The sequence below is a fragment of the Oncorhynchus kisutch genome, linkage group LG6 (genome assembly GCF_002021735.2).
Source record: "Oncorhynchus kisutch isolate 150728-3 linkage group LG6, Okis_V2, whole genome shotgun sequence".
Classification (NCBI taxonomy): Eukaryota; Metazoa; Chordata; class Actinopteri; order Salmoniformes; family Salmonidae; genus Oncorhynchus; species Oncorhynchus kisutch.
Genome location: NC_034179.2, coordinates 62,237,983 through 62,265,121, shown reverse-complemented (window position 1 = coordinate 62,265,121; position 27,139 = coordinate 62,237,983). Strand labels below are relative to the sequence as shown.

Below are 27,139 nucleotides of genomic sequence, written 5' to 3'. Positions count from 1 at the left end.
AGCACGGTGGCTAGGAAAAACTCCCTAGGAAGGCCAAAACCTAGGAAGAAACCTAGAGAGGAACCAGGCTATGAGGGGTGGTCAGTCCTCTTCTGGCTGTGCCGAGTGGTGATCATAACAGAACATGGCCAAGATGTTCAAATGTCCATAAATGACCAGCATGGTCAAATAATAATAATCACAGTAGTTGTCGAGGGTGCAACAAGTCAGCACCTCAGGAGTAAATGTCATTTGGCTTTTCATGCTGTCTCTAGAGAGTTGAAAACAGCAGGTCTGGGACAGGTAGCACGTCCGGTGAACAGGTCAGGGTTCCATAGCCGCAGGCAGAACAGTTGAAACTGGAGCAGCAGCATAGCCAGGTGGACTGGGGACAGCAAGGTGTCATCATGCCAGGTAGTCCTGAGGCATGGTCCTAGGGCTCAGGTCCTCTGGGAGAGAGAGAGAATTAGAGCGAGCATACTTAAATTCACACAGGACACCGGATAAGACAGGAGAAATACTCCAGATATAACAGACTGACCCTAGCCCCCCAACACATAAACTACTGTAGCATAAATTCTGGAGGCTGAGACAGGAGGGGTTAGGAAACACGGTGGCCCCATCCGATGATATCCCCGGACAGGGCCAAACAGGCAGGATATAACCCCACCAACTTTGCCAAAGCACAGCCCCCACACCACTAGAGGGATATCTTCAACCACCAACTTACCATCCTGAGACAAGGCCGAGTATAGCCCAGAAAGATCTCCGCCACGGCTCAACCCAAGGGGGGGCGCCAACCCAGACAGGAAGACCATGTCATGGACTCAATCCACTCAAGTGACGCACCCCTCCTAGGGATGGCATGGAAGAGCACCAGTAAGCCAGTGACTCAGCCCCTGCAATAGGGTTATAGGCAGAGAATCCCAGTGGAGAGAGGTGAACCGGCCAGGCAGAGACATCAAGGGCGGTTCGTTGCTCCAGAGCCTTTCCGTTCACCTTCACATTCCTGGGCCAGACTACACTCAATCATATGACCCACTGAAGAGTTGAGTCTTCAGTAAAGACTTAAAGGTTGAGACTGAGTCTGCGTCTCTCACATGGGTAGGCAGACCATTCCATAAAATGGAGCTCTATAGGAGAAAGCCCTGCCTCCAGCTGTTTGCTTAGAAATTCTAGGGACAATTAGGGGGCCTGCGTCTTGTGCCCGTAGCATACGTGTAGGTATGTACGGCAGGACCAAATCAGAGAGATAGGTAGAGCAGACCTACTCTCTACCTCTTCTCTATTCCCCTGCACCTCTTTTCTCCTACTCTCTCTCTCTCTCGCTTCCTCTATTCACCCACGCTCTCTCTCTACCTCTTCCTCTATTCCCCTAGGCGCTCTCTCTACCTCTTCCTCTATTCACCTACGCTCTCTCTATTCCCCTATTCCCCTAGGCTCTCTCTATCTCTTCCCCTACCCTTCTAATCTCTGTTCTGTCCCTCTCTCTTTATTTTTTGCACCTTTCTCTTCTCTATCCACTCTTCTCCACACCCTTTCTCTGTTTCCTCTACCTCGATCTCCCTTGTCCCCTCTCTCTTTCCCTCCTAATTTTCTCCCTCTGTCGACCAGGCCCTGGCTATGCCCTCGAGTGTGCGGGCGGGCAATCTAAAGGACCCGGATGTGGCTGAGCTCTTCTACAGAGATGACCCCGAGAAGCTTTTCGCTGACCTCCGAGAGATCGGCCATGGCAGCTTCGGGGCTGTCTACTTCGTAAGGGAACCATTTATATTAGGGGGAGGGGAGAGTTTTGATTAAGAAAGTGTGTGTGTTAGCTCTCCTTGTCAACGTGTGTGACAAGGTGTTTTGAGAGTTTGTATGAGCCAGAACCTCTTGTTGTTTTTTTCAGTATTTGAAGGTTTGAAAGGAGTGTGTGTGCGTGACTGTCTTTCTCGATGCTGTGTCCGACAGGCCCGAGATGTGCGCAACAACGAGGTGGTGGCCATCAAGAAGATGTCCTACACTGGCAAGCAGTCCAACGAGGTGAGGGAACATGTGTTAAGTTGACAAATAGAAACGGATGTGTTAGTGCTTGGCTGGAACAAAAGCCTGCACACTCCAGGACCAGAGTCAGAACCCTTACATAGGCTATTCAAGAATGGCTTAGACTTGTCCCTGAAACATCGACTTTTAGTCTATTTTCCATGATTCCCTGTGGCCCGATGTTTGGTATTAACCCCTGCTGTCGCTCATTCTCCTCAGAAATGGCAGGATATCATCAAGGAGGTGAAGTTCCTCCAGAAGCTCCGTCATCCCAACACCATCGAGTACAGAGGATGCTACCTCAGAGAACACACAGCATGGGTCAGTATTAGCAGTGTGTGTGCCCCCAGTTACACGATTTGAGTGTCTACTAATAATCTGCCCCCTTCTCTCCCTCAGCTGGTGATGGAGTACTGTTTGGGCTCCGCCTCCGATCTTCTGGAAGGTTAGTGCACCACGGAAACAACTGCAGGGATTGTTTTGAGTCATGTTTTTAAGGGCATTTAGCATGTTTTTGAAGCTCTGTGTATAACTGGACTCTCTCTTGCTCTTTCTTTTTTCTCCTTTTCTCTCTTTTTCTGTCTCTCTGTCCCTCTCTGTAGTTCACAAGAAGCCACTACAGGAGGTGGAAATAGCTGCTATTACCCATGGTGCACTGCTGGGCTTGGCCTATCTTCACTCCCACAACATGATCCACAGGTAATATAATACAAATATATGCCATTTTAGCAGACTCTTTTATCCAAAGCGACGTAGTGAAACTACTACTACAACCTCTCGGTCCATGCTGCTGCGTTGTCCGTATCCTGTCACTGTGTAGTGTCTTAGAGCGATTTCTGGCCGTTCAATTCCAGTTCTGTTTTCAATGCTGCGTCTTTCAGTCTGTCGTCATTGGTTCTACAATACCTCTGTAACGTCTCAGGGATTTTACTCAGTGCCGTTTCAATGGTCATTCCATTGTGGCCTTAATAGCCAGGGCCCATTTTCCCCGATAGCGATGGAACTAGAGTTTTTAACGATGGCTCTTTCCTACAATGGCCGAAGATGGAACACGAGTTTTCCAAAACGGCACTACAACGTATGTCGTCGGAGCATGTGTCGTCTCTGATAGGATCGCTGCTCTCGGATCAGCTTTCCCCATTCAAATATTTCTGCAACGTTCAAGTTATTTTTGCAATACTGACGCAATCAGAGAAAGAGCGAGAGGGAGATACTACCACCTACGGCTGCAGATATCGAGGCAGCTTACTCTAGTGCTTCCCCAATAAAAATGCAATTAATCACAGATTTGGCACATTGCTCACATGTTCGGCTCCACATCATGCAATATGTTGATACAAGTTGTAGACAGTAGCCTACAAGTAGCAAAATAAACCCCAATTGATTGAATATGAAATGTATTTTAATATGATTGAAATAGGCCTATAGTTTACAGTTTTATATCTGTGCAGTTGTCTCGGTTTTTAGTTTAAAGCGTTTTTTGTTTATATACGTCGCTTGTTTGGGTCAATTGCAAAGACATGGGCACCTTTTGTATTTGTGGTCAACTTTGTTCTGAGGTTTCCGCGGTCACAGAGACGGTTAAGCCATGTGATTCTGTTTTAGCGGAGATCTGCTGTGTAGAAAGCGATTCGGGAGGCATGTAATGACACAATTAGCTGTTCTAGTGGTCCGGGGTAGGCGTTAGATTCCGAGCGTTTTCAAGTACCGATTTTTAACGGTTCTCCTACGAAGGTTCTAACGGTGAACTTAACCTTAAGATACTTTTGGGAAACCGGGCCCTATTCTCTTCTATACCATATATGCTACATTAGGGAATGTCACGATCGCAAAGAGGTTTCTAGCCTTAAGGGTCAAATCAGGGTTTTTTTCAGGGGTGAAAATGATCATGGGTTAAGGAAACTCTCCAGGTCACTCTTGAACGTCTACAATTGTATGGAAAGTATGCAGAAATTATAATGGGTGTGTATATATAGATTACCAACCCCTGAGACTTGGTAATCTACTGCATCTTGCCTATGCCGTTCTGTACCATCACTCATTCATATATCTTTATGTACATACACTTGTGTGTATAAGGTAGTTGTTGTGAAATTGTTAGGTTAGATTACTCGTTGGTTATTACTGCATTGTCGGAACTAGAAGCACAAGCATTTCGCTACACTCGCATTAACATCTGCTAACCATGTGTATGTGACAAATACATTTGATTTGATATATATATATTTTTAAACTGCTCATTTTTTGGCCCGCAAATTGATTTTGGCATACCTGTCATCCCCCCCCAAAAAAATCTGTGCGGCCGTCCGTTGAATTTTAAAAATCCTGCTGTGGATTTTATCTCTGCGCTGTCAACGTTAACATTGTTACTGTTGTGTCAACATTGTTTTTGTCACATTGTGTCAACATTGTTTTTGTCATGTTAACATTGCTCCTCTCCTCTCAGGGATGTGAAGGCAGGGAACATCCTCCTGACAGAGCCGGGCCAGGTGAAGCTGGGAGACTTTGGCTCTGCCTCCATTGTTGCCCCCGCCAACTCCTTTGTAGGAACCCCCTACTGGTGAGGAGCTAGAAATGCCAAAGTACTGCTGGTCCTCTCCCGTGAATCTACAAATCCTCCCCCCACCCCCTGCTTTACACACCAGCGGCTGATTTATAAAGGGAGGGTTCACTCTTTTTCCAGGATGGCTCCGGAAGTGATCCTAGCGATGGACGAGGGTCAGTACGACGGCAAGGTGGACGTCTGGTCTCTGGGCATCACCTGTATAGAGCTTGGTAGGCATTGCACACCACATCAAGAAAGAGAGAGATTTCAGAAGTTCAAACTAACAATGTAGCATAATATAGGAAATATGAAGGCGTCTTAACCCCAGGCCCTCACTGTCTAAGTGGTCTGACCAAAACCCCTAACCCCTGGGAGTTGGTAATAGTCTGTTGTCTGTTTGTTCCGGCATTGTTACTGGGATTTAAGAGACTCAGCGCTAAGCTGCTTTCGCTGCTAGCGAACACGTCCTCTCTCTCCCTTCTCTCTCTCACTTGGTCACTTTCTCTCCATCTCCCTTACCTTCTCTCGATTGTTCTCTCGCTACTCTTCTTTTTGTACCCTTCTCTCGCTCTTCCTTTTCTCCCTTTAGCGGAGAGGAAGCCTCCTCTGTTCAATATGAATGCTATGAGTGCCTTATACCACATCGCGCAGAACGAGAGCCCCATCCTAGCGTCCAATCACTGGTGAGCATCACTCTCCCTCTTTCTCCCTCATGCACAACTCTCCACTCACTTATCTGTCTGTCATTCACCTAACCCCCCCCTCCCCTTGCTTAACTCTTGAACTCCTTTTTTTCATGATCTCGCCTGTACATCAGTCTCGTTGTCTCTTAACGCTCTCTTTCGCTCACTCACCAGCTCTTTCTCTGTCTCCTCTCTGACGGAACTCTCTTCTCTCTTGCGCCGCAGGTCTGATTATTTCCGTAACTTTGTGGACTCCTGTCTACAGAAGATTCCCCAGGACAGGCCTATCTCTGATGTGTTGCTCAATGTAAGAGTGCAGCACACACACCTCTTCCTCGTTCCTCCTCTCTTCCCCAATTTCTCTCTCTAACTCGTTGCACTCCCTCTTCCCCGCCTCCTTTCTTCCCCTCCTTCCTCCGTCGGTAGCACCGGTTTCTGTGTCGTGAGCGTCCCCTGACGGCGGTGATGGACCTGATAGCGAGGACCAAGGACGCAGTGCGGGAGCTGGACAACCTTCAGTACAGGAAGATGAAGAAGATCCTCTTCCACGAAGCCCACAACGGACCCACCCCAGAGGGAGGCGAGGAGGAGGAGGTAGGAGCTCCCCCCATGTTAATAAGGCCCATAATGGACCTCTTCTGGTTGTAGGGTGGGGAGGAGGGGGTACGGGCACACATGTTAGGGCAGATCTGTGTCGTTCACTTATAGCGCCTTCAGAAAGTATTCATACCACTTGACTTATTCCACATTTTGTTGTTACAACCTGAATTCAAAATGGATTAAATATATATATATTTTTCCCAATCTACACATAATGACAAAGTGAAAACATGTTTTTAGAAATATATTCACATGTTAGATTCACCTTTGGCAACGATTACAGCTATGAGTCTTTCTGGGTAAGTCTGAGCTTTGCACACCTGGATTGTATACTTACTTGCACATTTATTATTTTTGGTTGTTGGTCATTGCTAGACAGCCATGTTCAAGTCTTGCCATAGAATTTCAAGCCTATTTACGTCAACTAACTAGGCCACTCAGGAACATTCAATGTGGTCTTGGTAAGCAACTCAAGTGTATATTTGGCCTTGTGTTTTATGTTATTGTCCTGCTGAAAGGTGAATTTGTCTCCCAGTGTCTGTTGGAAAGCAGACTGAACAAGGTGTTCCTCTAGGATTTTGCACGTGCTTAGCTCTATTCCGTTTCTTTGCATCCTAAAAAAACTGATGACAAGCATACCCATAACACGATGCAGCCACCACCATGCTTGAAAATATGAAGTGGTACTCAGTGATGTGTTGTTTGATTTACCCCAAACATAACACTATGCAGGACATAAAGTTGGAATTTCTTTGCCACATTTTTTTGCAATTTTACTTTAGTGCCTTATTGCAAACAGGATGTACGTCTTTGAATATTGTATTATGTGCAGGCTTCCTTCTCACTCTTGTCAATTAGGTTAGTATTGTGGAGTAACTACAATGTTGTTGATCCATCCTCAGTTTTCTCCTTTCAGGCGCATTAAACTCTGTAACTGTTTTAAAGTCACAATTGGCCTCATGGTGAAACCCCTGAATGTTTTTTTCCCTCTCTGGCAACTGAGCAAGGAAAGATGCCTGTGTCTTTGTACTGACTGGGTGTATTGATACACCATCCAAAGTGTAATTAATAGCTTCACTGTGCTCAAAGGGATATTCAGCGTCTGCTTTTTTAAAATTTTTACCCATCTACCAATAGGTTCCCTTCTTTGCAAAGTATTGGAAAACCTCCTTGGTATTGGTGGTTGAATCTGTGTTTGAAATTCACAGCTCGACTGAGGGACCTCAGTAATTGTATGTGTGTACAGAGATGAGGTAGTTATTCAAAAATAATGTTAAACATTATTATTGCACACAGTGAGTCCATGCAACTTATGACTTGTTAAGCACATTTGTTCTGAATGTATTTATGCTTGAGTACTTATTGACTCAAGATATTTCATTTTTAATTCATTTGTAAAAATGTCTAAACCATACCACTTTGACATTACGGGGTATTGTGTGTAGGCCAGTGACAGTCTCAATGTAATCCATTTTAAATGCAGGCTGTAACACAACAACATTTGGTTAAAGTCTAGGCGTGAATACTTTCTGAAGGCATTGTATCTTATGTTAACTTTCTGCCTCTATAATGTCTCTTTTTTTTCTTCCCCTCTCTCCTTCCCCCTCCCTCTCACCCAGGAGGTGGAGCAGTACCTGCTGCGCACGGGCACTGTGGGCAGCATGGAGAGTTCCCAGTCTGTGCCCAGTATGTCCATCTCCGCCAGCTCCCAGAGCTCCTCGGTCAACAGCCTGGCGGACGGCTCCGACGACAGCAACGAGATGGCCATGATGACCGAGGGGGAGCACACGGTCACCTCCAACTCCTCCATTATACACCGCCCTACTGTAAGTCTGAGAGAACAGTCTCTTCCATTTTACTTCCCTACTGTTAGTCTGAGAGAGCAGTCTCCTCCATTATGCATCGTCCTACTGTAAGTCTGAGAGGTGTGTGTGTCGTGCGTGTGTGCTAGAGAGAAAGAAGATGGTGGTGTGTGTATGTGGTAAGTATATCGGGTGTGTGCAATTTGTCTGTGGACATTAATTAAACTTCCCCCTCCTCCCGAATTCTCTCTCCTTGTCCCCCTCCCCCAGGGTCAGGATAATATCTATGATGACCCATACCAGCCAGAGATAGACCAGCAGCAGCCCTCGTCAGCTGCCCGCCGCAGGGCCTACTACCGCAACCGGGACCACTTCGCCACCATCCGCACGGCCTCCCTGGTAAGCACATCCCCAAACCCCTCTCTCTGACTTAACCACTAGCACAACCCCTAACCCCTCTCTCATACTACTATGAACACTTTTATTGTTTTCTTAAAATTACTTTGCCTCAGCTTGATTGAGTTTGCCTGCGATCCAATGGAACTGGCCCACAACTGAAAACCCCGCCCACCTGTCTCTCCAGGCAGGCTCAATCGAAAATTCAGATACTATTGAGACACATTCCCTCTCCGCTCCTTTCTATCTCCCCACTCTCTCTTCCCCCTCTCTCTCTTCCCTCTCCCCTCTCTCTCCAGGTTACTCGTCAGATCCAGGAGCACGAACAAGGCTCAGCTCTGAGGGAGCAGATGTCTGGCTATAAGAGGATGAGGCGGCAGCACCAGAAACAGTTGATGGGCCTGGAGAACAAGCTGAAGGCTGAGATGGATGAGCACCAGCTGAGACTAGACAAAGAGCTGGAGAACCAGAGGAACACCTTCGGAGGAGAGGGGGACAAACTGGGCAAGAAACACCAGGCCATACTGGAGAAGGAGGTGAGGGATGGTGGGACTGGAGGAAAGAAGGAGGGGTGGAGAACCAGAGTTTTGGAGGAGAGGGGGTCAAACCGGGCAAGAAGTAGGGAAGGAGTACTGTGGAAAGATGAACAGAATTTATTATTTTTCTCCATCACAATATTGTGGTCTAAAATAGTGTATCATACAAAGTATTTTGCATGATGATTTTTTATTTTTTTGGTCTAATGTGATTAATAAGGAGCATCCAGATGCTGCACTTGATGGATTTAGGAAATTGCTTCTTCCAATTATTGATAAACATGGACCTGTTAAGAAACTGCCGGTTAGAACTGTTAAGGCTCCATGGATTGATGAGGAATTGAACAACTGTAATGGTGAAGGAGATGGAGCAAAAGGAGTGGCTAATAAGTCTGGCTGACTTACTGAAAATTAAGAAATTATGTGACTAAACTCAACAAAAAGAAAACTGTATTATGAAGCCAATATCAATTATATAAAGAATGATGGAAAAAAACTTTGGAGTACTGAAATTATGGGCAGAAAGACACATTCAACTCCATCTTTTATCGAATTAGATGGTTTTTTCATCTCAAAACCATTTGATGTTGCCAATTATTTTGCTTATAGAGAAGGGCACTTAACATGCACTACTCTGACACAAATGACTGATAATTGGTTGAAAGAAATTGATAATAAGATTGTGAGCTGTATTGTTAGATTTCAGTGCAGCCTTTGAAATGATTGACCATAACATGTTTAAAAAAACGTGTTATGGTTTTTCAACCTCAGCTCTGAATCCATGATATGGCAACCTATCTAATCGAACTCAAAGGGATTTCTTTAATAGGAGCTTCTCTAATGTCAAACATGTAAAATGTGGTGTACTGCAGGGCAGCTCTCTAGGCCCTCTATTCTTTTCTATTTTTACCACGGGCATTAAACAATGCATGTGTGTCCATGTATGCTGATGATTCAACCATATACACATCAGCAACCACAGCTAATTAAGTCACTGAAACCCTTAACAAAGAGTTGCAGTCTGTTTTGGAATGGGTGGCCAGTAATAAACTGGTCCTGAACATCTCTAAAACTAAGCATTGTATTTTGTACAAATCATTCCCTAAGTTCTAGACCTCAGCTGAATCTGGTAATGAGTGGTGTGACTGTTGAATTACTTGGTGATACCTAAGGTTGTAAATTATCATGGTTAAAACATATAGATTCAATGGTTATTAAGATGGGGAAAAAGAGATGCTCAGCTTAAGGAGATGCTCTGCTTTTTTGATGACCATATTCCAAAAACAAGTCCTGCAGGCTCTAGTTTAGTCTAATCTTGATTATTGTCCAGTCGAGTGCTGCAGGGAAAGACCTAGTGCTGGCCCAGAACAGAGCGGAACATCTTGCTCTTCACTGTAATCAGAGGGCTGATATAAATACTTTGCTTGCCAGTCTCTTGGCTAAGAGTTTAGGAGAGACTTACTGCATCACTTCTTTTTTTAAGAAACGTGTTGAAAATCCCAAAATGTTTGCATCGTCAGTTTACACACACACACACAGCTCTGGCCCCACCAGGGGTCTTTTCGCAGTCCCCAAATCCAGAACAAATTCAAGAAAGCGTACAGTATTATATAGAGAGCTATTATTGCAAGGAAAATCTGATATTGCTCAAATGAACAACGCTTCTCCCCAATTTGACCTAGATAGTTTGAGTATGTATTGATATGTAAGCTACGTGTGCCTTTAAAAAAAAAAAAAAAGATTGTAGTTCTGTTTTAGTCTAATATTCTGTATTATTTCATGTTTTGTGTGGACCCCAGGAAGAGTAGCTGCTGCTTTTGCAACAGCTAATGGGGATTCTAATAAAAATACCAAATACCTCCCTCTCTCTCTAGACCAAGGCAGCCCTAGCTGAGGAGAAGAAGTTCCAGCAGCATATCCTGAGCCAGCAGAAGAAAGAGCTGACCAGTCTACTGGAGTCTCAGAAACGCCAGTACCGCCAGCGCAAGGACCAGCTCAAAGAGGTACAACTTTATTCCAACCACACGACAACCTTATTCCAACCATTTCAGGACAACCATACAATTGCAGTCACATGGGACTGACCCAGGTGTTTTGATTGGCTTGTGTCACCCCCTAACCCAGGATTCCTCAACTGGCGGCCCGCAGGCCAAATGTCATTTGGCCCCCCAATTTTTCTTAGCAAAATATAAAACAAATAATAAATGTTTCCTTGTTGCACATAAGAATGTAAAAACACTAGGAAAACAGCTCCACAAATCAGCTAAACATTTTCAGAAATCTGTTCCCGAGTATTCCCACGCATAGAGAACCAATGTAAGCAAGGTTTGAAATTGTTTTAATCAAACATTGTATCTGTTCTTGCGGTTAATTTGAAGTCTTCAAATTATTTGTAATCCTACGGATTTTTTTTTTTTTTATCACAGTGCAGCTGGCTCATCTGCTCTTTCTCTTCACTAATAATGCAGGTGTGTGTTCAGTCTTCGGCCTGTTCCCCTAGCCTATTCATTGATGATAGACCCTGCTTTACTGAAGTTGTTTTTACTGCTAGAAATTGTGAGATGCAGCTTTTGATTGCCAATAGATGGGCCTAGTGCACGGTTCTGACTCCGTCTGTCTGGTGGCCGACCTTCCTATACTGTGCCCCTCCCCTCTCTCTCCATCCCTTGATTGACAGTTAGTTCCTCTTCAGAAGCGGCATTCCTTTACAGACAAGTAAAATACCCGTTCAGTGGCACTTCGAAAACTTCTCTGGAGAAGGTTTTGTCGGCAATTAAAAAGCCTGATTCTACCCTTTGGCCCAAAAAACATGCCCTAGCCGAGGCGCTTTCAATGGTATGACTGTGGTACGTTTAACTTAATTGCCCGGCTCTAGTGTTCATGCATACGTAATTGGACCATTACTCTGCAATTTTATGAGCCATTTGTCACGTCCCTACCTTCAACCCTTACCCCTGTGTTGTAATGAGTGGCTAGTGTCACTCTCTAACCCTTCCCCCTGTTGTTTTATACTAGGAACCAAATGAGAACCAGTCGACCCCTAAGCGGGAGAAGCAGGGGTGGCTGGTGTCACCCTCTAACCCTTCCCCCTGTGTTTCTACTAGGAACTGAATGAGAACCAGTCGACCCCTAAGCGGGAGAAGCAGGAATGGCTGGTGCGTCAGAAGGAGTGTCTGCAGCAGCTGCAGGCGGAAGAGGAGGCGGGGCTGCTGAGGAGACAGAGGCAGTATTACGAGCTGCAGTGTCGCCAGTACAAGAGGAAGATGCTGCTGGCCCGACACAATCTGGAACAAGACCTGCTCAGAGAGGTAAAGCAGACCTATTGTAATACCTATAGTATAGGTATATTACTGGGGGAGATTGACCTGCTCAGAGAGGTCTCTCAGAGAGGTCTAGCATAAGCCTTAGAACACCCCCCCACCTCACCATTATCGACTTCAAGCAGAAGTTAATTTAGAAAGTTTTTATATTTAAACTTTATATGCCTCAAATCAGAATCAATTTGGCATCCCAAAAATAATATGGCTAATGTGCTAAAAATGATTTTGATTGACAATTTTGCCATTTTTCAAAGTCACATCTAATACAACTGTTGCCTCGATTTAGAGCCACATGTCATAGTCGTGTGATTCGCACAAAATTTGAATTGATTAGCAATAGGTTTGGGCATTATCCATATTTTCATATCGTCATACCATCCTTCTCTCATCCTGGGATTTACGGTACTACCGGTTTAGTACACAAGGATGCGCCAAACAACACAAAGCCCATTGGGTGTCTAATACTAGAATGCTAACCAAATTAGTACGAGTAATAGCAAATTTCCATGGATTCTGCTTGCTAAATATGCTAACGAGCGCAAACGAAAAACATTGCAAGACCGGCAATCCAGGTCGTAAAGTTATAAACTCAACAAAAAAAGAAATGTCCCTTTTTCAGTACCCTGTCTTTCAAAGATCATTTGTAAAAATCCAAATAATTTCACAGATCTTCATTGTAAAGGGTTTAAACACTGTTTCCCATGAACCATAAATGTTCAATGAACCATAAACAATTAATGAACATGCACCTGTGGAACGGTCGCTAAGACACTAACAGCTTACAGATGGTAGGAAAGTAAGGTCACAGTTATGAAAACTTAGGACACTACAGAGGCCTTTCTACTGACTCTGGAAAACACCAAAAGAAAGATGCCCAGGGTCCCTGCTCATCTGCGTGAACGTGCCTTTGGTATGCTGCAAGGAGGCATGAGGACTGCAGATGTTGCCAGGGCAATAAATTGCAATGTCCGTACTGTGAGACGCCTAAGACAGCGCTACAGGGATGCCGGACGGACAGCTGATTGTTCTCTGGGTGGCAGACCATGTGTAACAACACCTGCACAGGATCAGTACATCCGAACATCACACTTGCGGGACAGGTACAGGATGGCAACAACAACTGCCCGAGTTACACCAGGAACGCACAATCCCTCCATCAGTGCTCAGACTGTCCCAAATAGGCAGAGAGAGGTTGGACTGAGAGCTTGTAGGCCTGTTGTAAGGCTGGTCCTCACCAGACATCACCGTCAACAACATCACCTATGGGCACAAACCCACCGACGCTGGACCAGACAGGACTGGCAAAACGAGTCTCTGTTTTGTCTCACCAGGGGTGATGGTCGGATTCTGTTTATCGTCGAAGGATTTAGTGTTACACCGAGACTAGTACTCTGGAGCAGGATCGAGGTGGAGGGTCCATCTGGGGCATCACAGTGTCATCGGACTGAGCTTGTTGTCATTGCAGGCAATCTCGCTGTGCGTTACAGGGAAGACACAGGGAAGACGATGGCTAGAGCCATTCCCCCCCAGAAATGTCCGGGAACTTGCAGGTGCCTTAGTGGAGGAGTGTGGTAACATCTCACGGCAAGAACTGGCAAAGCTGGTGCAGTCTTTGAGGAGATGCACTGCACCGTACTTAAACCAGATACTGGCCACACCAGATACTGATCCCTCCTCCCCTTTGTTCAGACACATTATTCCATTTCTGTTAGTCACATGTCTGTGGAACCTGTTCAGTTTGTCTGTTGTTGAATCTTCTGTTCATACAAATATTTAGTTTGCTCAAAGTAAACACAGTTGACAGGGAGAGGGCGTTTCTTTTTTTGCTGAGTTTACATGCACGGGTATGAGCTACCGAATGTGACTGATAAATGTTAAAAATAGAATGGCCATGCATCGTTTTTGTTAACTCACTGACTATTAAGCTATTTATTGCTGAATGTGTTGCTCTAATGTATTTTCTGTGAAGGAAAACTATAGTTGGATTTTCCTGTTCACTCTATTGGGGGGGGGGGGGGGGGAAACAACAACACTGACTTTCGATAAAAAACACGACCCCTGTCAATACACAGCTGGACTCACCTGATCCTGCTTTCTTCCATTGTGCTATTTACAAACACATCACTGGCTGAACTGTTCTGGGGAACTACGGTATGCTTCATATGTGACAGGTGAAATGAGAAAAGCAATCTGCTTTATCTCAAAGTATTGCACATGTTAACTGCAACAATTAACGACTTCACTGAGTTATAGTTCATAGGAAATCAGTCAATACATTTATTAGGTCCGAGTCTATGGCGGGCATATGCTCACCCACTGGGGAGCCATACCCAGCCAATCGTAATGCGTTTTTCCCAGAAAGGGCTTTATTACAGACAGAAATACTCAGTTTCATCAGCTGTCCGGGTGGTTGGTCTTAGACGATCCCACAGGTGAAGATTCCAGATGTGGAGGTCCTGGGTTGGCATGGTTACACATGGTCTACAGTTGTGAGGCCGGTTAGACGTACTGCTAAATTCTCTAAAACATTATGGTAGAAAAGTGAACATTAAATGCTCTGGTGGACATTCCTGCCAATTGCACGCTCCTTCAACTTGAGACATCTGTGGCATTGTGTTGTGACAGAACTGCACATTTTAGAGTGGCCTTCTATTGTCCCTAGTACAAGGTGTATCTGTGTAATGATCATGCTGTTTTTAATTAGCTTCTTGATATGCCATCTTGGCAAAGGAGTGATACTCACTTACAGGAGGGATGTAAACAAGTTTCTGCCCAAAATTGTAGAGAAATAAGTGTTTTGTGCATATGGAACATTTCTGGGATATTTTATATCAGCTCATGAAATATGGAACCAACACTTTGCGTTCATATTTTTGTTTAGTATAGCTACAAATATTAAAATGTATTGATACACCATCCTGTGGCTATTTCCAAATGCGCCGATATACCGCCCAAGCCTAATTAGCATGTAAATCCACACCCCCACACTGTTGCCAGCAATTCGAGGAAATAGACCGTAGGGGTGGGGCGAGGCTTAACTCAATCCCCTGACACGTATTTGGACCCCTTGACTTTTCCACATTTTTATCGTATAGCCGATTTCTAAAATTGTTTATTTTCCCTCAACCTACCCCGTAGTGACAAAGCAAGAAATGTTTGCTAGGAACATAAGTATTCCGACCCTTTACTCAGTACTTAAAATCACCTTTGGCAGTGATTACAGCCTCGTGTTTTCTTGGGTATGACGCTACAAGCTTGGCACACTTGTATTTGGAGGTTTTTTTTCTCTGAAGATCCTCTCAAGCTCGGTCAGGTTGGATGGGGAGTGTCGCAGCACAGCTTTGCCATTATGGGGTATTGTGAGGAAATAGCCTTATTCTAAAATGTATGAAATGGAACTGTGGAAAAAGTCTGTCTGATTCCTTCCTGAAGGCAACACATTTTCAATAAACAAATAGTATTTTCACCTGTTATACTAGTGTACAAAACAGATCTACTGCTTCTTAAACTTGCTTTCAATGAGAATGACATTTAACATTGCATTTCTATGTGAAATTGATCAGGCACCAAAGTTACAAAAACATATTTATTAACTGAAGTAGACTATATACAATGGTGTGTGTGGTTGTGTGCATAGCTGGGGTGTTGAAAGGTGCCAAAGCAAACACACAAATCGACCACAACCAAAATCTAAGTGTGTCTGCATGGAGAGATTCTCCTCCATGAATGGGGTAAAGGTGAATTTATCCCGGGACCCACCCGGGCCCAGGTGTCCCATTCCGCTGACGACCCTCCCAGTTCCGCCCATCGACATCCTATTAAGGAAAACGAGCAGAGAAAGTATCCTGCAGAGATAATGGAATAACAGGGAAATGTAGTGACAGATTTTTGTACCATCGTTAGCCAGCGCAGTGGCCAGGTCGCCAAGGCTCATGGAACGCGTCACCGCACACACAGAACACCTCTGGGGAAACTCTGCGCTCTCATCGGGAATCCCTACAATTGATGGCCTATTGGAAACCACTGGAGATGGAGACACAGGCCATACACGCTCACTAGCCAAGTTATTCCCGAAGATAACGTCAATACTCTCAATAGGCAACGAAGGACGCACCCCTACAACAACCTCACCTTTCACCAGTTCAGAATCCCACATCAGTTTTTGCAATGGAACTGACAGAGTTCAAACCTGTTCCCCTAATTAAAACACGATTACCCCGAATCAGTCTCCGCAGAGAAGGGCAACACAGACGATCAGAGGCACCTGTGTGTCTCAAGATCTTCACTGGCACTAGGTTGTTACTTCCTGACATGGACACAACCCTCCTTAGTGAAAGGGAAATAATCTGGGTCAATATGGACTTTCACATGCCCCTGGGCATGAGAGAGTGACAAGAGTGAACTGATGTGGGACAGGCGCTGCTAATGCCTTGGGTTTAGGTTTAACATAAGCACTGAATTTACCCTTTAGAACAATCAAATGTATTTTAAAGTTATTCTTACATCAGCTGATGTCACAAAGTGCTGTACACCCCAAACAGCAAGCAATGCTGTGTAGAAGCACGGTGGCTAGGAAAAACTCCCTAGAAAGGCCAAAACCTAGGAAGTAACCTAGAGAGGAACCAGGGGTGGCCAGTCCTCTTCTGGCTGTGCCGGGTGGAGATTATAACAGAACATGGCCAAGATGTTCTAATGTTCATAGATGACCAGCAGGGTCAAATAATAATCACAGTGGTTGTAGAGGGTGCAACAGGTCAGCACCTCAGGAGTAAATGTCAGTTGGCTTTTCATAGCCGATCATTCAGAGCATCTCTACTAGAGGTCGACCGACTGATTTTTCAACGCCGATACCGATTTATTGGAGGACCATCTCGGTAGTTGATAGGCTTAAAGTCATAAATAGCGCAATGCTTGACGCACAACGAAGAGCTGCTGGCAAAACGCACGAAAGTGCTGTTTGAATGAATGTTTACGCGCCTGCTTCTGCCTACCACCGCTCAGTCAGATACTTGTATGCTTGTATGCTCAGTCAGATTATACGCAACGCAGGACACGCTAGATAATATCTAGTAATATCAACCATGTTTAGTTAACTAGTGATTGTTTTTTATAAGATAAGTATAATGCTTGCTAGCAACTTGGTTTACTGCATTCGCGTAACAGGCAGTCTCCTTGTGGAGTGGTCGTTATTGCGTTGGACTAGTTAACTGTAAGTTTGCAAGATTGGATCCCCGAGCTGACAAGGTGAAAATCTGTTCTGCCCCTGAACAAGGCACCGTTCCTAGGCAGTCATTGAAAATAAGAATGTGTTCTTAACTGACTTGCCTAGTTAAATAAAGGTATAACATTTGTTTAAAAAAAAATATATATAGGCAAATCGGCGGCCAAAAATACTGATTTCAGATTATGAAAACTTGAAATCGGCCCTAATTAATCAGCTATTCCGATTAATCGGTCAACCTCTAATCTCTACCACTCTTGCTGTCTCTAGAGAGTCGAAAACAGCAGGTCAGGTAGCACGTCCGGTGAACAGGTCAGTGTTCCATAGCCGCAAGCAGAACAGTTGAAACTGGAGCAGCAGCACGACCAGGTGGACTGGGGACAGCAAGGAGTCATCAGGCCAGGTAGTCCTGAGGCATGGTTCTAGGGCTCAGGTCCTCAGAGAGAGAGAGAGAGAATTAGAGCGAGCATACTTAAATTCACACAGGACAAGACAGGAGAAATACTCCAGATATAACAGACTGACCCTAGCCCCCCGACACAAACTATTGCAGCATAAATACTGGAGGCTGAACAGGACATTCGTTTTTCCAATGACCAGAACCCTGACAGTAGTAACAGTCTTGACCAAAGTCAGATTTACCACGGGAGTCAGTCTCAACTAGGGCTCAGACAGAACGACCATTGTAGCAAAACGGGGAGATGGCGAGTCCTCGGCAGAGGCTGCCCAGTGGTAACTTCTAGTAGGTTGAGATATATATATATATATATATATGAGAATTTTAGACGTTTATCACAAATTTCAACCTGGTAGTGATCAGCGATCTTCAAGTTCTTTAGTACATAATTCTAACAGTTACTCTGATGGACAGCGAATTAACTCATCTACATAAGACGCCATAGTCACAAGTAAATTCTCAAAATAATCTTGCTCTTCCCCTCTGCTGAGCACACCAGACCACAACAAGAGAAATGCCAATTACACTGGGAAACACAAAAGAGATGATACAGTTGAAGTCTGAAGTTTACATACACTTAGGTTGGAGTCATTAACTCATTTTTCAACTACTCCACAAATGTCTAACAAACTATCGGTTTGGACTACTTTGTGCATGATTCAAGTAATTTTTCCAAATGTTGTTTACAGACATTATTTCACTGTATCACAATTCTAGTGGGTCAGAAGTTTACATACACTAAGTTGACTGTGCCTTTAAATAACTTGGAAAATTCCAGAAAATGTCATGGCTTTATACGCTTCTGATAGGTTGATTGACATTTGAGTCAATTAGAGGTGTAGATGTATTTCAAGGCCTACCTTCAAACTCAGTGCCTCTTTGCTTGACATCATGGGAAAATCAAAAGAAATCAGCCAAGACCTCAGGAAAAGTCTGGTTCATCCTTGGGAGCAATTTCCAAACGCCTGCAGATACCACGTTCATCTGTACAAACAATAGTACGCAAGTATAAATACCATGGGACCACGCAGCCATCATACCGCTCATGAAGGAGACACTTTGTCTCCTAGAGATGAGCGTACTTTGGTGCGAAAATTGCAAATCAATTCCAGAACAGCAAAGGACCATGTGAAGATGCTGGAGACAAAAGTATCTATTTCCACAGTAAAACGAGTCCACATTTCGACATAACCTGAAAGGCCGCTCAGCAAGGAAGAAGCCACTGTTCCGAAACCGCAATAAAAAAGCCAGACTACAGTTTGCAACTGCACATGGGGACAAAGATCGTACTCTTTGGAGAAATGTCCTCTGGTCTGATGAAACAAAAATAGATCTGTCTGGCCATAATGACCATTGTTATGTTTGGAGGAAAAAGGGTGAAGAAGAACACCATCCCAACCGTGAAGTATAGGGGTGGAAGCATCATGTTGTGGGGGTGCTTTGTTGCAGGAGGGACTAGTGCACTTCACAAAATAGATGGTATCAGAGGAAGGATAATTATGTGGATATTGCAGCAACAATCAAGACATCTGTCAGGAAGTTAAAGCTTGGTTGCAAATGGGTCTTCCAAATGGACAATGACCAAGGATACTTCTAAAGTTGTGGCAAAATGGCTTAACTTCTTATGGCTGCAATCCCATTAACCCAGGAGGTAAACCCAGGCCCTGCATGTCCCCAGGCACCCTCATTTGTTGACTTCTGTGATTTGAAAAAGCCTTGGTTTCATGCATGTCAACATCAGAAGCCTCCTCCCTAAGTTTGTTTTACTCACTGCTTTAGCACACTCTGCTAACCCTGATGTCCTTGCCGTGTCTGAATCCTGGCTCAGGAAGGCCACCAAAAATTCGGAGATTTCCATACCCAACTATAACATTTTCTGTCAAGATAGAACTGCCAAAGGGGAGGAGTTGCAGTCTACTGCAGAGAGAACCTGCAAAGTAATGTCATACTTTCCAGGTCCATACCCAAACAGTTCAAACTATTAATTTTAAATATTACTCTCTCCAGAAATAAGTCTGTACATGTATGAATTTTCTCTCTTGCTTCCAGTATTGAATATAATGTAGTCAAGAGTTTAGAACAATGACGGTCTGTTCCTTGGTACAAATGAAGGAACTATCTCCAGACTGTCTAGAATGCTTATCTACACTGACTGACCTTGGCTCTAGGCGAGGAGGGAAGGCTTGAGAGCTATAGAGCCTTTCTACCAGTGTCAAGAAGAGACGGAACATTTAGAAAACGCTGACGTCATTTTCCGTTTATAACCTGTGGTAAAATGTGTATGTACGGAGTACTCTCTTGAATAAAGGCTGTTACTTGACTTTAAGACCGGGACTCTGTCCATTCCTATAAAATAAGGGTCTTACAAATCGTTATGAATTGACAGTGTTTCATTTTAATTGGGAATTAAAACAGAGGAATTCAATTCCTTCAACAGTAAACAAGGGCACCCTCATAGATGTCATCCTGACCAACTGGCCCTCCAAATACACCTCCGCTGTCTTCAACCAGGATCTCAGCGATCACTGCCTCATTGCCTGTATCCGCTACGGACCCGCAGTCAAACGACCACCCCTCATCACTGTCAAACGCTCCCTAAAACACTTCTGTGAGCAGGCCTTTCTAATCGACCTGGCCCGGGTATCCTGGAAGGACATTGACCTCATCCCGTCAGTTGAGGATGCCTGGTCATTCTTTTAAAAGTAACTTCCTCACCATTTTAGATAAGCATGCTCCGTTCAAAAAATGCAGAACTAAGAACAGATATAGCCCTTGGTTCACTCCAGACAATGACTGCCCTCGACCAGCACAAAAACATCCTGTGGCGGACTGCAATAGCATCGAATAGTCCCCGCGATATGCAACTGTTCAGGGAAGTCAGGAACCAATACACGCAGTCAGTCAGGAAAGCAAAGGCCAGCTTCTTCAGGCAGAAATTTGCATCCTGTAGCTCTAACTCCAAAAAGTTATGGGACACTGAAGTCCATGGCGAACAAGAGCACCTCCTCCCAGCTGCCCACTGCACTGAGGCTAGGTAACACGGTCACCACCGATAAATCCATGATTATCGAAAACTTCAACAAGCATTTCTCAACGGCTGGCCATGCCTTCCTCCTGGCTACTCTAACCTCGGCCAACAGCTCCACCCCCCCCCCCCCACCCCCCACCCCCCCGCAGCTACTCGCCCAAGCCTCTCCAGGTTCTCCTTTACCCAAATCCAGATAGCAGATGTTCTGAAAGAGCTGCAAAACCTGGACCCGTACAAATCAGCTGGGCTTGACAATCTGGACCCTCTAATTCTGAAACTATCCGCCGCCATTGTCGCAACCCCTATTACCAGCCTGTTCAACCTCTTTCATATCGTCTGAGATCCCCAAGGATTGGAAAGCTGCCGCAGTCATCCCCCTCTTCAAAGGGGGAGACACCCTGGACCCAAACTGTTAGGCAGGGCAGGATGGATATAGGTCTATCTAAGGTCTTCGAAAGCCAAGTCAACAAACAGGTCACTGACCATCTCGAATCCCACCGTACCTTCTCCGCTGTGCAATCTGGTTTCCAAGCCGGTCACGGGTGCACCTCAGCCACGCTCTGGGTACTAAATGATATCATAACCGCCATCGATAAAAGACAGTACTGTGCAGCCGTCTTCATCGACCTTGCCAAGGCTTTCGACTCTGTCAATCACCATATTCTTATCGGCAGACTCAGTAGCCTCAGTTTTTCTGATGACTGCCTTGCCTGGTTCACCAACTACTTTGCAGACAGAGTTCAGTGTGTCAAATCGGAGGGCATGCTGTCCGGTCCTCTGGCAGTCTCTATGGGGGTGCCACAGGGTTCAATTCTCAGGCCGACTCTTTTCTCTGTATATATCAATGATGTGGCTCTTGCTGCGGGCGATTCCCTGATCCACCTCTACGCAGACGACACCATTCTGCTATCTAACCTCCAAACGAGTGGAGGTCATACAGCACTCCTTCCGTGGCCTCCAACTGCTCTTAAACGCTAGTAAAACCAAATGCATGCTTTTCAACCGTTCGCTGCCTGCACCCGCACGCCCGACTAGCATCACCACCCTGGATGGTTCCGACCTAGAATATGTGGACATCTATAAGTACCTAGGTGTCTGGCTAGACTGTAAACTCTCCTTCCAGACTCATATCAAACATCTCCAATCTAAAATCAAATCTAGAGTCGGCTTTCTATTCCGCAACAAAGCCTCCTTCACTCACGCCGCCAAACTTACCCTAGTAAAACTGACTATCCTACCGATCCTCGACTTCGGCGATGTCATCTACAAAATAGCTTCCAACACTCTACTCAGCAAACTGGATGCAGTTTATCACAGTGCCATCCGTTTTGTTACTAAAGCACCTTATACCACCCACCACTGCGACCTTTATGCTCTAGTCGGCTGGCCCTCGCTACATATTCGTCGCCAGACCCACTGGCTCCAGGTCATCTACAAGTCCATGCTAGGTAAAGCTCCGCCTTATCTCAGCTCACTGAGAACAGATATAACACCCACCTGTAGCACGCGCTCCAGCAGGTGTATCTCACTGATCATCCCTAAAGCCAACACCTCATTTGGCCGCCTTTCAATCCAGTTCTCTGCTGCCTGTGTTGCAAAATTGCAAAAATCGCTGAAGTTTGAGACTTTTACCTCACTCACCAACTTCAAACATCTGCTATCTGAGCAGCTAACCGATCGCTGTAGCTGTACATAGTCTATCGGTAAATAGCCCACCCAATTTTACCTGCCTCATCCTCATATTGTTTATATTTATTTACTTTTCTGCTCTTTTGCACACCAATATCTCCACCTGTACATGACCATCTAATCATTTCACTCCAGTGTTAATCTGCAAAATTGTAATTATTCGCCTACCTCATGCCTTTTGCACACACTGTATATAGACTTTTTTTCTACTGTGTTATTGACTTGTTAATTGTTTACTCCATGTGTAACTCTGTTCACACTGCTTTGCTTTATCTTGGCCAGGTCGCAGTTGCAAATGAGAACTTGTTCTCAACTAGCCTACCTGGTTAAAAAAAGGTGAAAAATTATTATTATATATATTTTTTAAACGGGAGCGATATGACAACAGCCAGTCAAAGTGTAGGGCGCCATTTTCAAAACATCAAATCTCATTAACATTCCTCAAACATACATGTATCTCATACCATTGTAAAGCTATTCTTGTTGTTAATCCCACAACAGTGTCCGATTTCAAATATGCCTTACAGCAAAAGCACCACAAACGATTTAGGTCACCACATATAGCCACAGAACACAGCCATTTTTTCCCAGCCAAAGAGAGGAGTTTCGAAAAGCAGAAAGAGATAAAATGAATCACTAACCTTTGATCTTCATCAGATGACACTAATGGGACTTCATGTATTGTGTATGTTTTGTTTGATAAGGTTCATATTAATCAAAATATGAGTTAACATTGGAGCGTTACATTCACTAGTTCCAAAAACATCCAGTCATTTTGCATAGCCACATCATTCAACAGAAATACTCAGGTCAGTTTCAACTGACCTGAGCCCTAGGACCATGCCCCAGGACTACCTGACATGATGACTCCTTGCTGTCCCCAGTCTACCTGGCCATGCTGCTGCTCCAGTTTCAACTTCCACCTGACTGTGCTGCTGCTCTAGTTTCAACTGTTCTGCCTTATTATTATTCGACCATGCTGGTCATTTATGAACATTGAACATCTTGACCATGTTCTGTTATAATCTCCACCCGGCACAGCCAGAAGAGGACTGGCCACCCCACATAGCCTGGTTCCTCTCTAGGTTTCTTCCTAGGTATTGGCCTTTCTAGGGAGTTTTTCCTAGCCACCGTGCTTCTCCACCTGCATTGCTTGCTGTTTGGGGTTTTAGGCTGGGTTTCTGTACAGCACTTTGAGATATCAGCTGATGTACGAAGGGCTATATAAATAAATTTGATTTGATTTGATCATAAATGTAGATGATAATACAAGTTATACACATGGAATTATAGATTTACCTCTCCTTAATGCAACCGCTGTGTTTGATTTCAAAAAACCTTTACGGAAAAGCCAGCCATGCAATAATCTGAGATGGCGCTCAGAAACATTTGTCACAATAGCCGCCATGTTGACGTCAACATAAACAAGAAATTACATGATAAATATTCCTTTCCTTTGATCTACATCAGAAAGCACTCCAGGAATCCCAGGTCCACAATAAAGTTTGTTTTGTTCGAAAATGTCTAATTTATGTCCAAATACCTTTTTGTTAGCGTGTTTGGTATACATATCCAAACTCTCATTCTGGTCATCGTTACATCGGACAAAAACTTCAAAAGGTTATATACAGGTCGAAGAAGCATTTCAAACTATGTACAGAATCAATCATTAGTATGTTTTTAACATGTACCTTCAATAAAGTTCCAACCGGACTATTCCTCCTTGTCTTCATGAGCCATGGAACGCACGTGACTACCATGAGGAATAAGCATGATCAGAAAATGGCTGACTGCCAGACACCTGACTGAATCTGCTATCATTCACTCCCACAACACCATAGAAGTCTCATTATAATTTCTATTGATGGTTGACATCTAGTGGAACCCCTAGGCAGTACAACATATCTCAAGGGATTTCATTGGTGAATACATACAGAGCTCAGATTTCTCACTACCTTTTTTGATTTCTCCTCAGGATTTTGCTTGTCATATGAGTTCTGTTATACTCAGACATCATTCAAACAGTTTGAAACTTTAGTGTTTTCTTTCCAATATTAATAATAATATACATATATTAGCAACTGAGACTGAGGAGTAGGCTGTTTACTTTGGGCAACTTATTCATCCAAGCTACTCAATACTGCCCCCCAGCCATAAGAAGTTAAGGACAACAAAGTCAAGGTATAGGAGTGGCTCCGGGTTGCAAATGACACTACCCTACCCAAATCTCCCACTGAGGTACACAGCAGTTTGTACTCACCTCAGACCAATGTCCCAACAGCGAGTAGAGCAAGGGTTTCCAGCCTGGGCAGGGGCCTGGAAACTAACCAATGATAACCTCTCCAACACAGAACACAACCAACTATCCACCGCAGTGGCAAGTTTATCAAACAAAGGCAACCAGCACTGGGTACCAAACATTACAACTCAAAAAGCTGTAACAAAAGATGCAAACAAAGCATCTACGGCGTTTCCAAACATTAACTCCACGTTTTCCCCCCAAACACAATACACATACCAGTAAGCCCCAACGACGCTAGTATTAAGCCCACTGGCATACTCTACCAGGCAACGCACTTGTTTGATGATGTCACCGGATAACCAAAATCACTGATGCGTATCTAAAGGCACTATACTAAACACTTGTGCCGTGAATACCAAACAAAGCACATTCAAATAAGCATTAACCCATCCATAATGCAACAAAATACTACCTATCAGGATGTCTAGGAACCAACCTTATGATCCCGGACGAGCCCGGACATGTCACGAACCGGCCCAAAGCACGTACCAAAAAAGGAGATGAGGAACAAAACAAATATATATTTATTAACTGAAGTGACCTATATACAATTAACAATGGTGTGAGTGGCTGCGTGCATAGATGTGATAATGAGGGGTGTTGAAAGATAGCAAAACGGCCACAAAAATACCACTACCAAAATCCAAGTGTGTCTGTGTGGAGAGAGTCCTCTCCATGTATGGGGGACAGGTGAATTTATCCTGGGACACACCTGGGCCCAGGTGTGTCCCATTCCGCTGACGACCCTCCCAGCTCCTTCCACCGACGACATCCTTGTAAGGAAAACAAGAGCAAAGGGGGAGAATATAGCAGGCAGACTGGGAGGGTCGTCACAGCATCTACTAATAGAGGCCCTTTTGCGAGGCATTAGAAAACCTCTCTGGTCTTTGTGGTTGAATCTGTGTTTGAAATTCACTGCTCGACTGACGGACCTTACAGATATCTGTACAGATATGAGGTAGTCATTTCAAAAAATCATGTTAAACACTTATTGCGCACAGAGTGAGTCCATGTGACTTAATAAGCACTTTTTTATATTTTTGTATATTTTTTTTACCCCTGAGCTTGTTTAGGCTTGCCATAACAAAGGGGTTAAATACTTATTGGCTCAAGACATTCCACCCCCCCCCCCCCTACCCCAATTCACCTTCTGAATGACACGCATACACAATCCATGTCTCAACTGTCTCAAGGCAATTCTCTACATGCATGCATACATACAGTGGGGAGAACAAGTATTTGATACACTGACGATTTTGCAGGTTTTCCTACTTAAAAAGCATGTAGAGGTCTGTAATTTTTTATCATAGGTACACTTCAACTGTGAGAGGTGGAATTTAAAACAAATCCAGAAAATCACATTATTTTTAAGTAATTAATTTGCATTTTATTGCATGACATAAGTATTTCATCACCTACAACCAGTAAGAATTCTGGCTCTCACAGACCTGTTAGTTTTTCTTTAAGAAGCCCTCCTGTTCTCCACTCATTACCTGTATTAACTGCACTTGTTTGAACTCGCTACCTGTATAAAAGACACCTGTCCACACACTCAATCAAACAGACTCCAACCTCTCCACAATGGCCAAGACCAGAGAGCTGTGTAAGGACATCAGGGATAAAATTGTAGACCGGCACAAGGCTGGGATGGGCTACAGGACAATAGGCAAGCAGCTTGGTGAGAAGGCAACAACTGTTGGTGCAATTATTAGAAAATGGAAGAAGTTCAAGATGACGGTCAATCACCCTCGGTCGGGGGCTCCATGCAAGATCTCACCTCATGGGGCATCAATGATCATGAAGGTGAGGGATCAGCCTAGAACTACACGGCAGGACCTGGTCAATGACCTGAAGAGAGCTCTGACCACAGTCTCAAAGTAAACCATTAGTAACACACTACGCCGTCATGGATTAAAATCCTGCAGCGCACGCAAGGTCCCCCTGCTCAAGCCAGCGCATGTCCAGGCCCGTCTGAAGTTTGCCAATGACAATCTGGATGATCCAGAGGAGGAATTGGAGAAGGTCATGTGGTCTGATGAGACAACAATAGAGCTTTTTGGTCTAAACTCACCGTGTTTGGAGGAAGAAGAAGGATGAGTACAACCCCAAGAACACCATCCCAACCGTGAAGCATGGAGGTGGAAACCTCATTCTTTGGGGATGCTTTTCTACAAAGGGGACAGGACGACTGCACCGTATTGAGGGGTGGATGGATGGGGTCATGTATCGCGAGATCTTGGCCAACAACATCCTTCCCTCAGTAAGAGCATTGAAGATGGGTGGGTCGTGGCTGGGTCTCCCAGCATGACAAGTCCGTATTGCCCAGCGACAGCCCCGAAACCTGAAGGATCTGGAGAAGGTCTGTATGGAGGAGTGGGCCAAAATCCCTGCTGCAGTGTGTGCAAACTTGGTCAAGAACTACAGGAAACATATGATCTCTGTAATTGCAAACAAAGGTTTCTGTACCAAATATTAAGGTCTGCTTTTCTGATGTATTAAATACTTATGTCATGCAATAAAATGCAAATTAATTACTTAAAAATCATACAATGTGAT

At 44.5% G+C, this 27,139-nt stretch overlaps 1 protein-coding gene across 2 annotated transcripts in view; it reads left to right on the top strand.

The window, feature by feature from the left end:
- The window catches only part of LOC109893139 (serine/threonine-protein kinase TAO2), a 36,966-nt gene that overhangs the window by 2,878 nt on the left and 6,949 nt on the right, over positions 1–27,139 (top strand). For both annotated transcript variants that reach the window (XM_020486207.2, XM_020486206.2), the window contains exons 2-16: positions 1,594–1,734; positions 1,933–2,004; positions 2,224–2,325; positions 2,404–2,449; positions 2,607–2,703; positions 4,451–4,564; positions 4,688–4,779; positions 5,139–5,232; positions 5,458–5,539; positions 5,659–5,826; positions 7,452–7,658; positions 7,905–8,033; positions 8,330–8,566; positions 10,441–10,569; positions 11,671–11,874. In XM_020486207.2, the coding sequence (XP_020341796.1) occupies positions 1,603–1,734; positions 1,933–2,004; positions 2,224–2,325; positions 2,404–2,449; positions 2,607–2,703; positions 4,451–4,564; positions 4,688–4,779; positions 5,139–5,232; positions 5,458–5,539; positions 5,659–5,826; positions 7,452–7,658; positions 7,905–8,033; positions 8,330–8,566; positions 10,441–10,569; positions 11,671–11,874 (1,905 nt within the window). In that variant the 5' untranslated portion in view covers positions 1,594–1,602. The remainder of the gene's footprint in view (positions 1–1,593; positions 1,735–1,932; positions 2,005–2,223; positions 2,326–2,403; positions 2,450–2,606; positions 2,704–4,450; positions 4,565–4,687; positions 4,780–5,138; positions 5,233–5,457; positions 5,540–5,658; positions 5,827–7,451; positions 7,659–7,904; positions 8,034–8,329; positions 8,567–10,440; positions 10,570–11,670; positions 11,875–27,139) is intronic.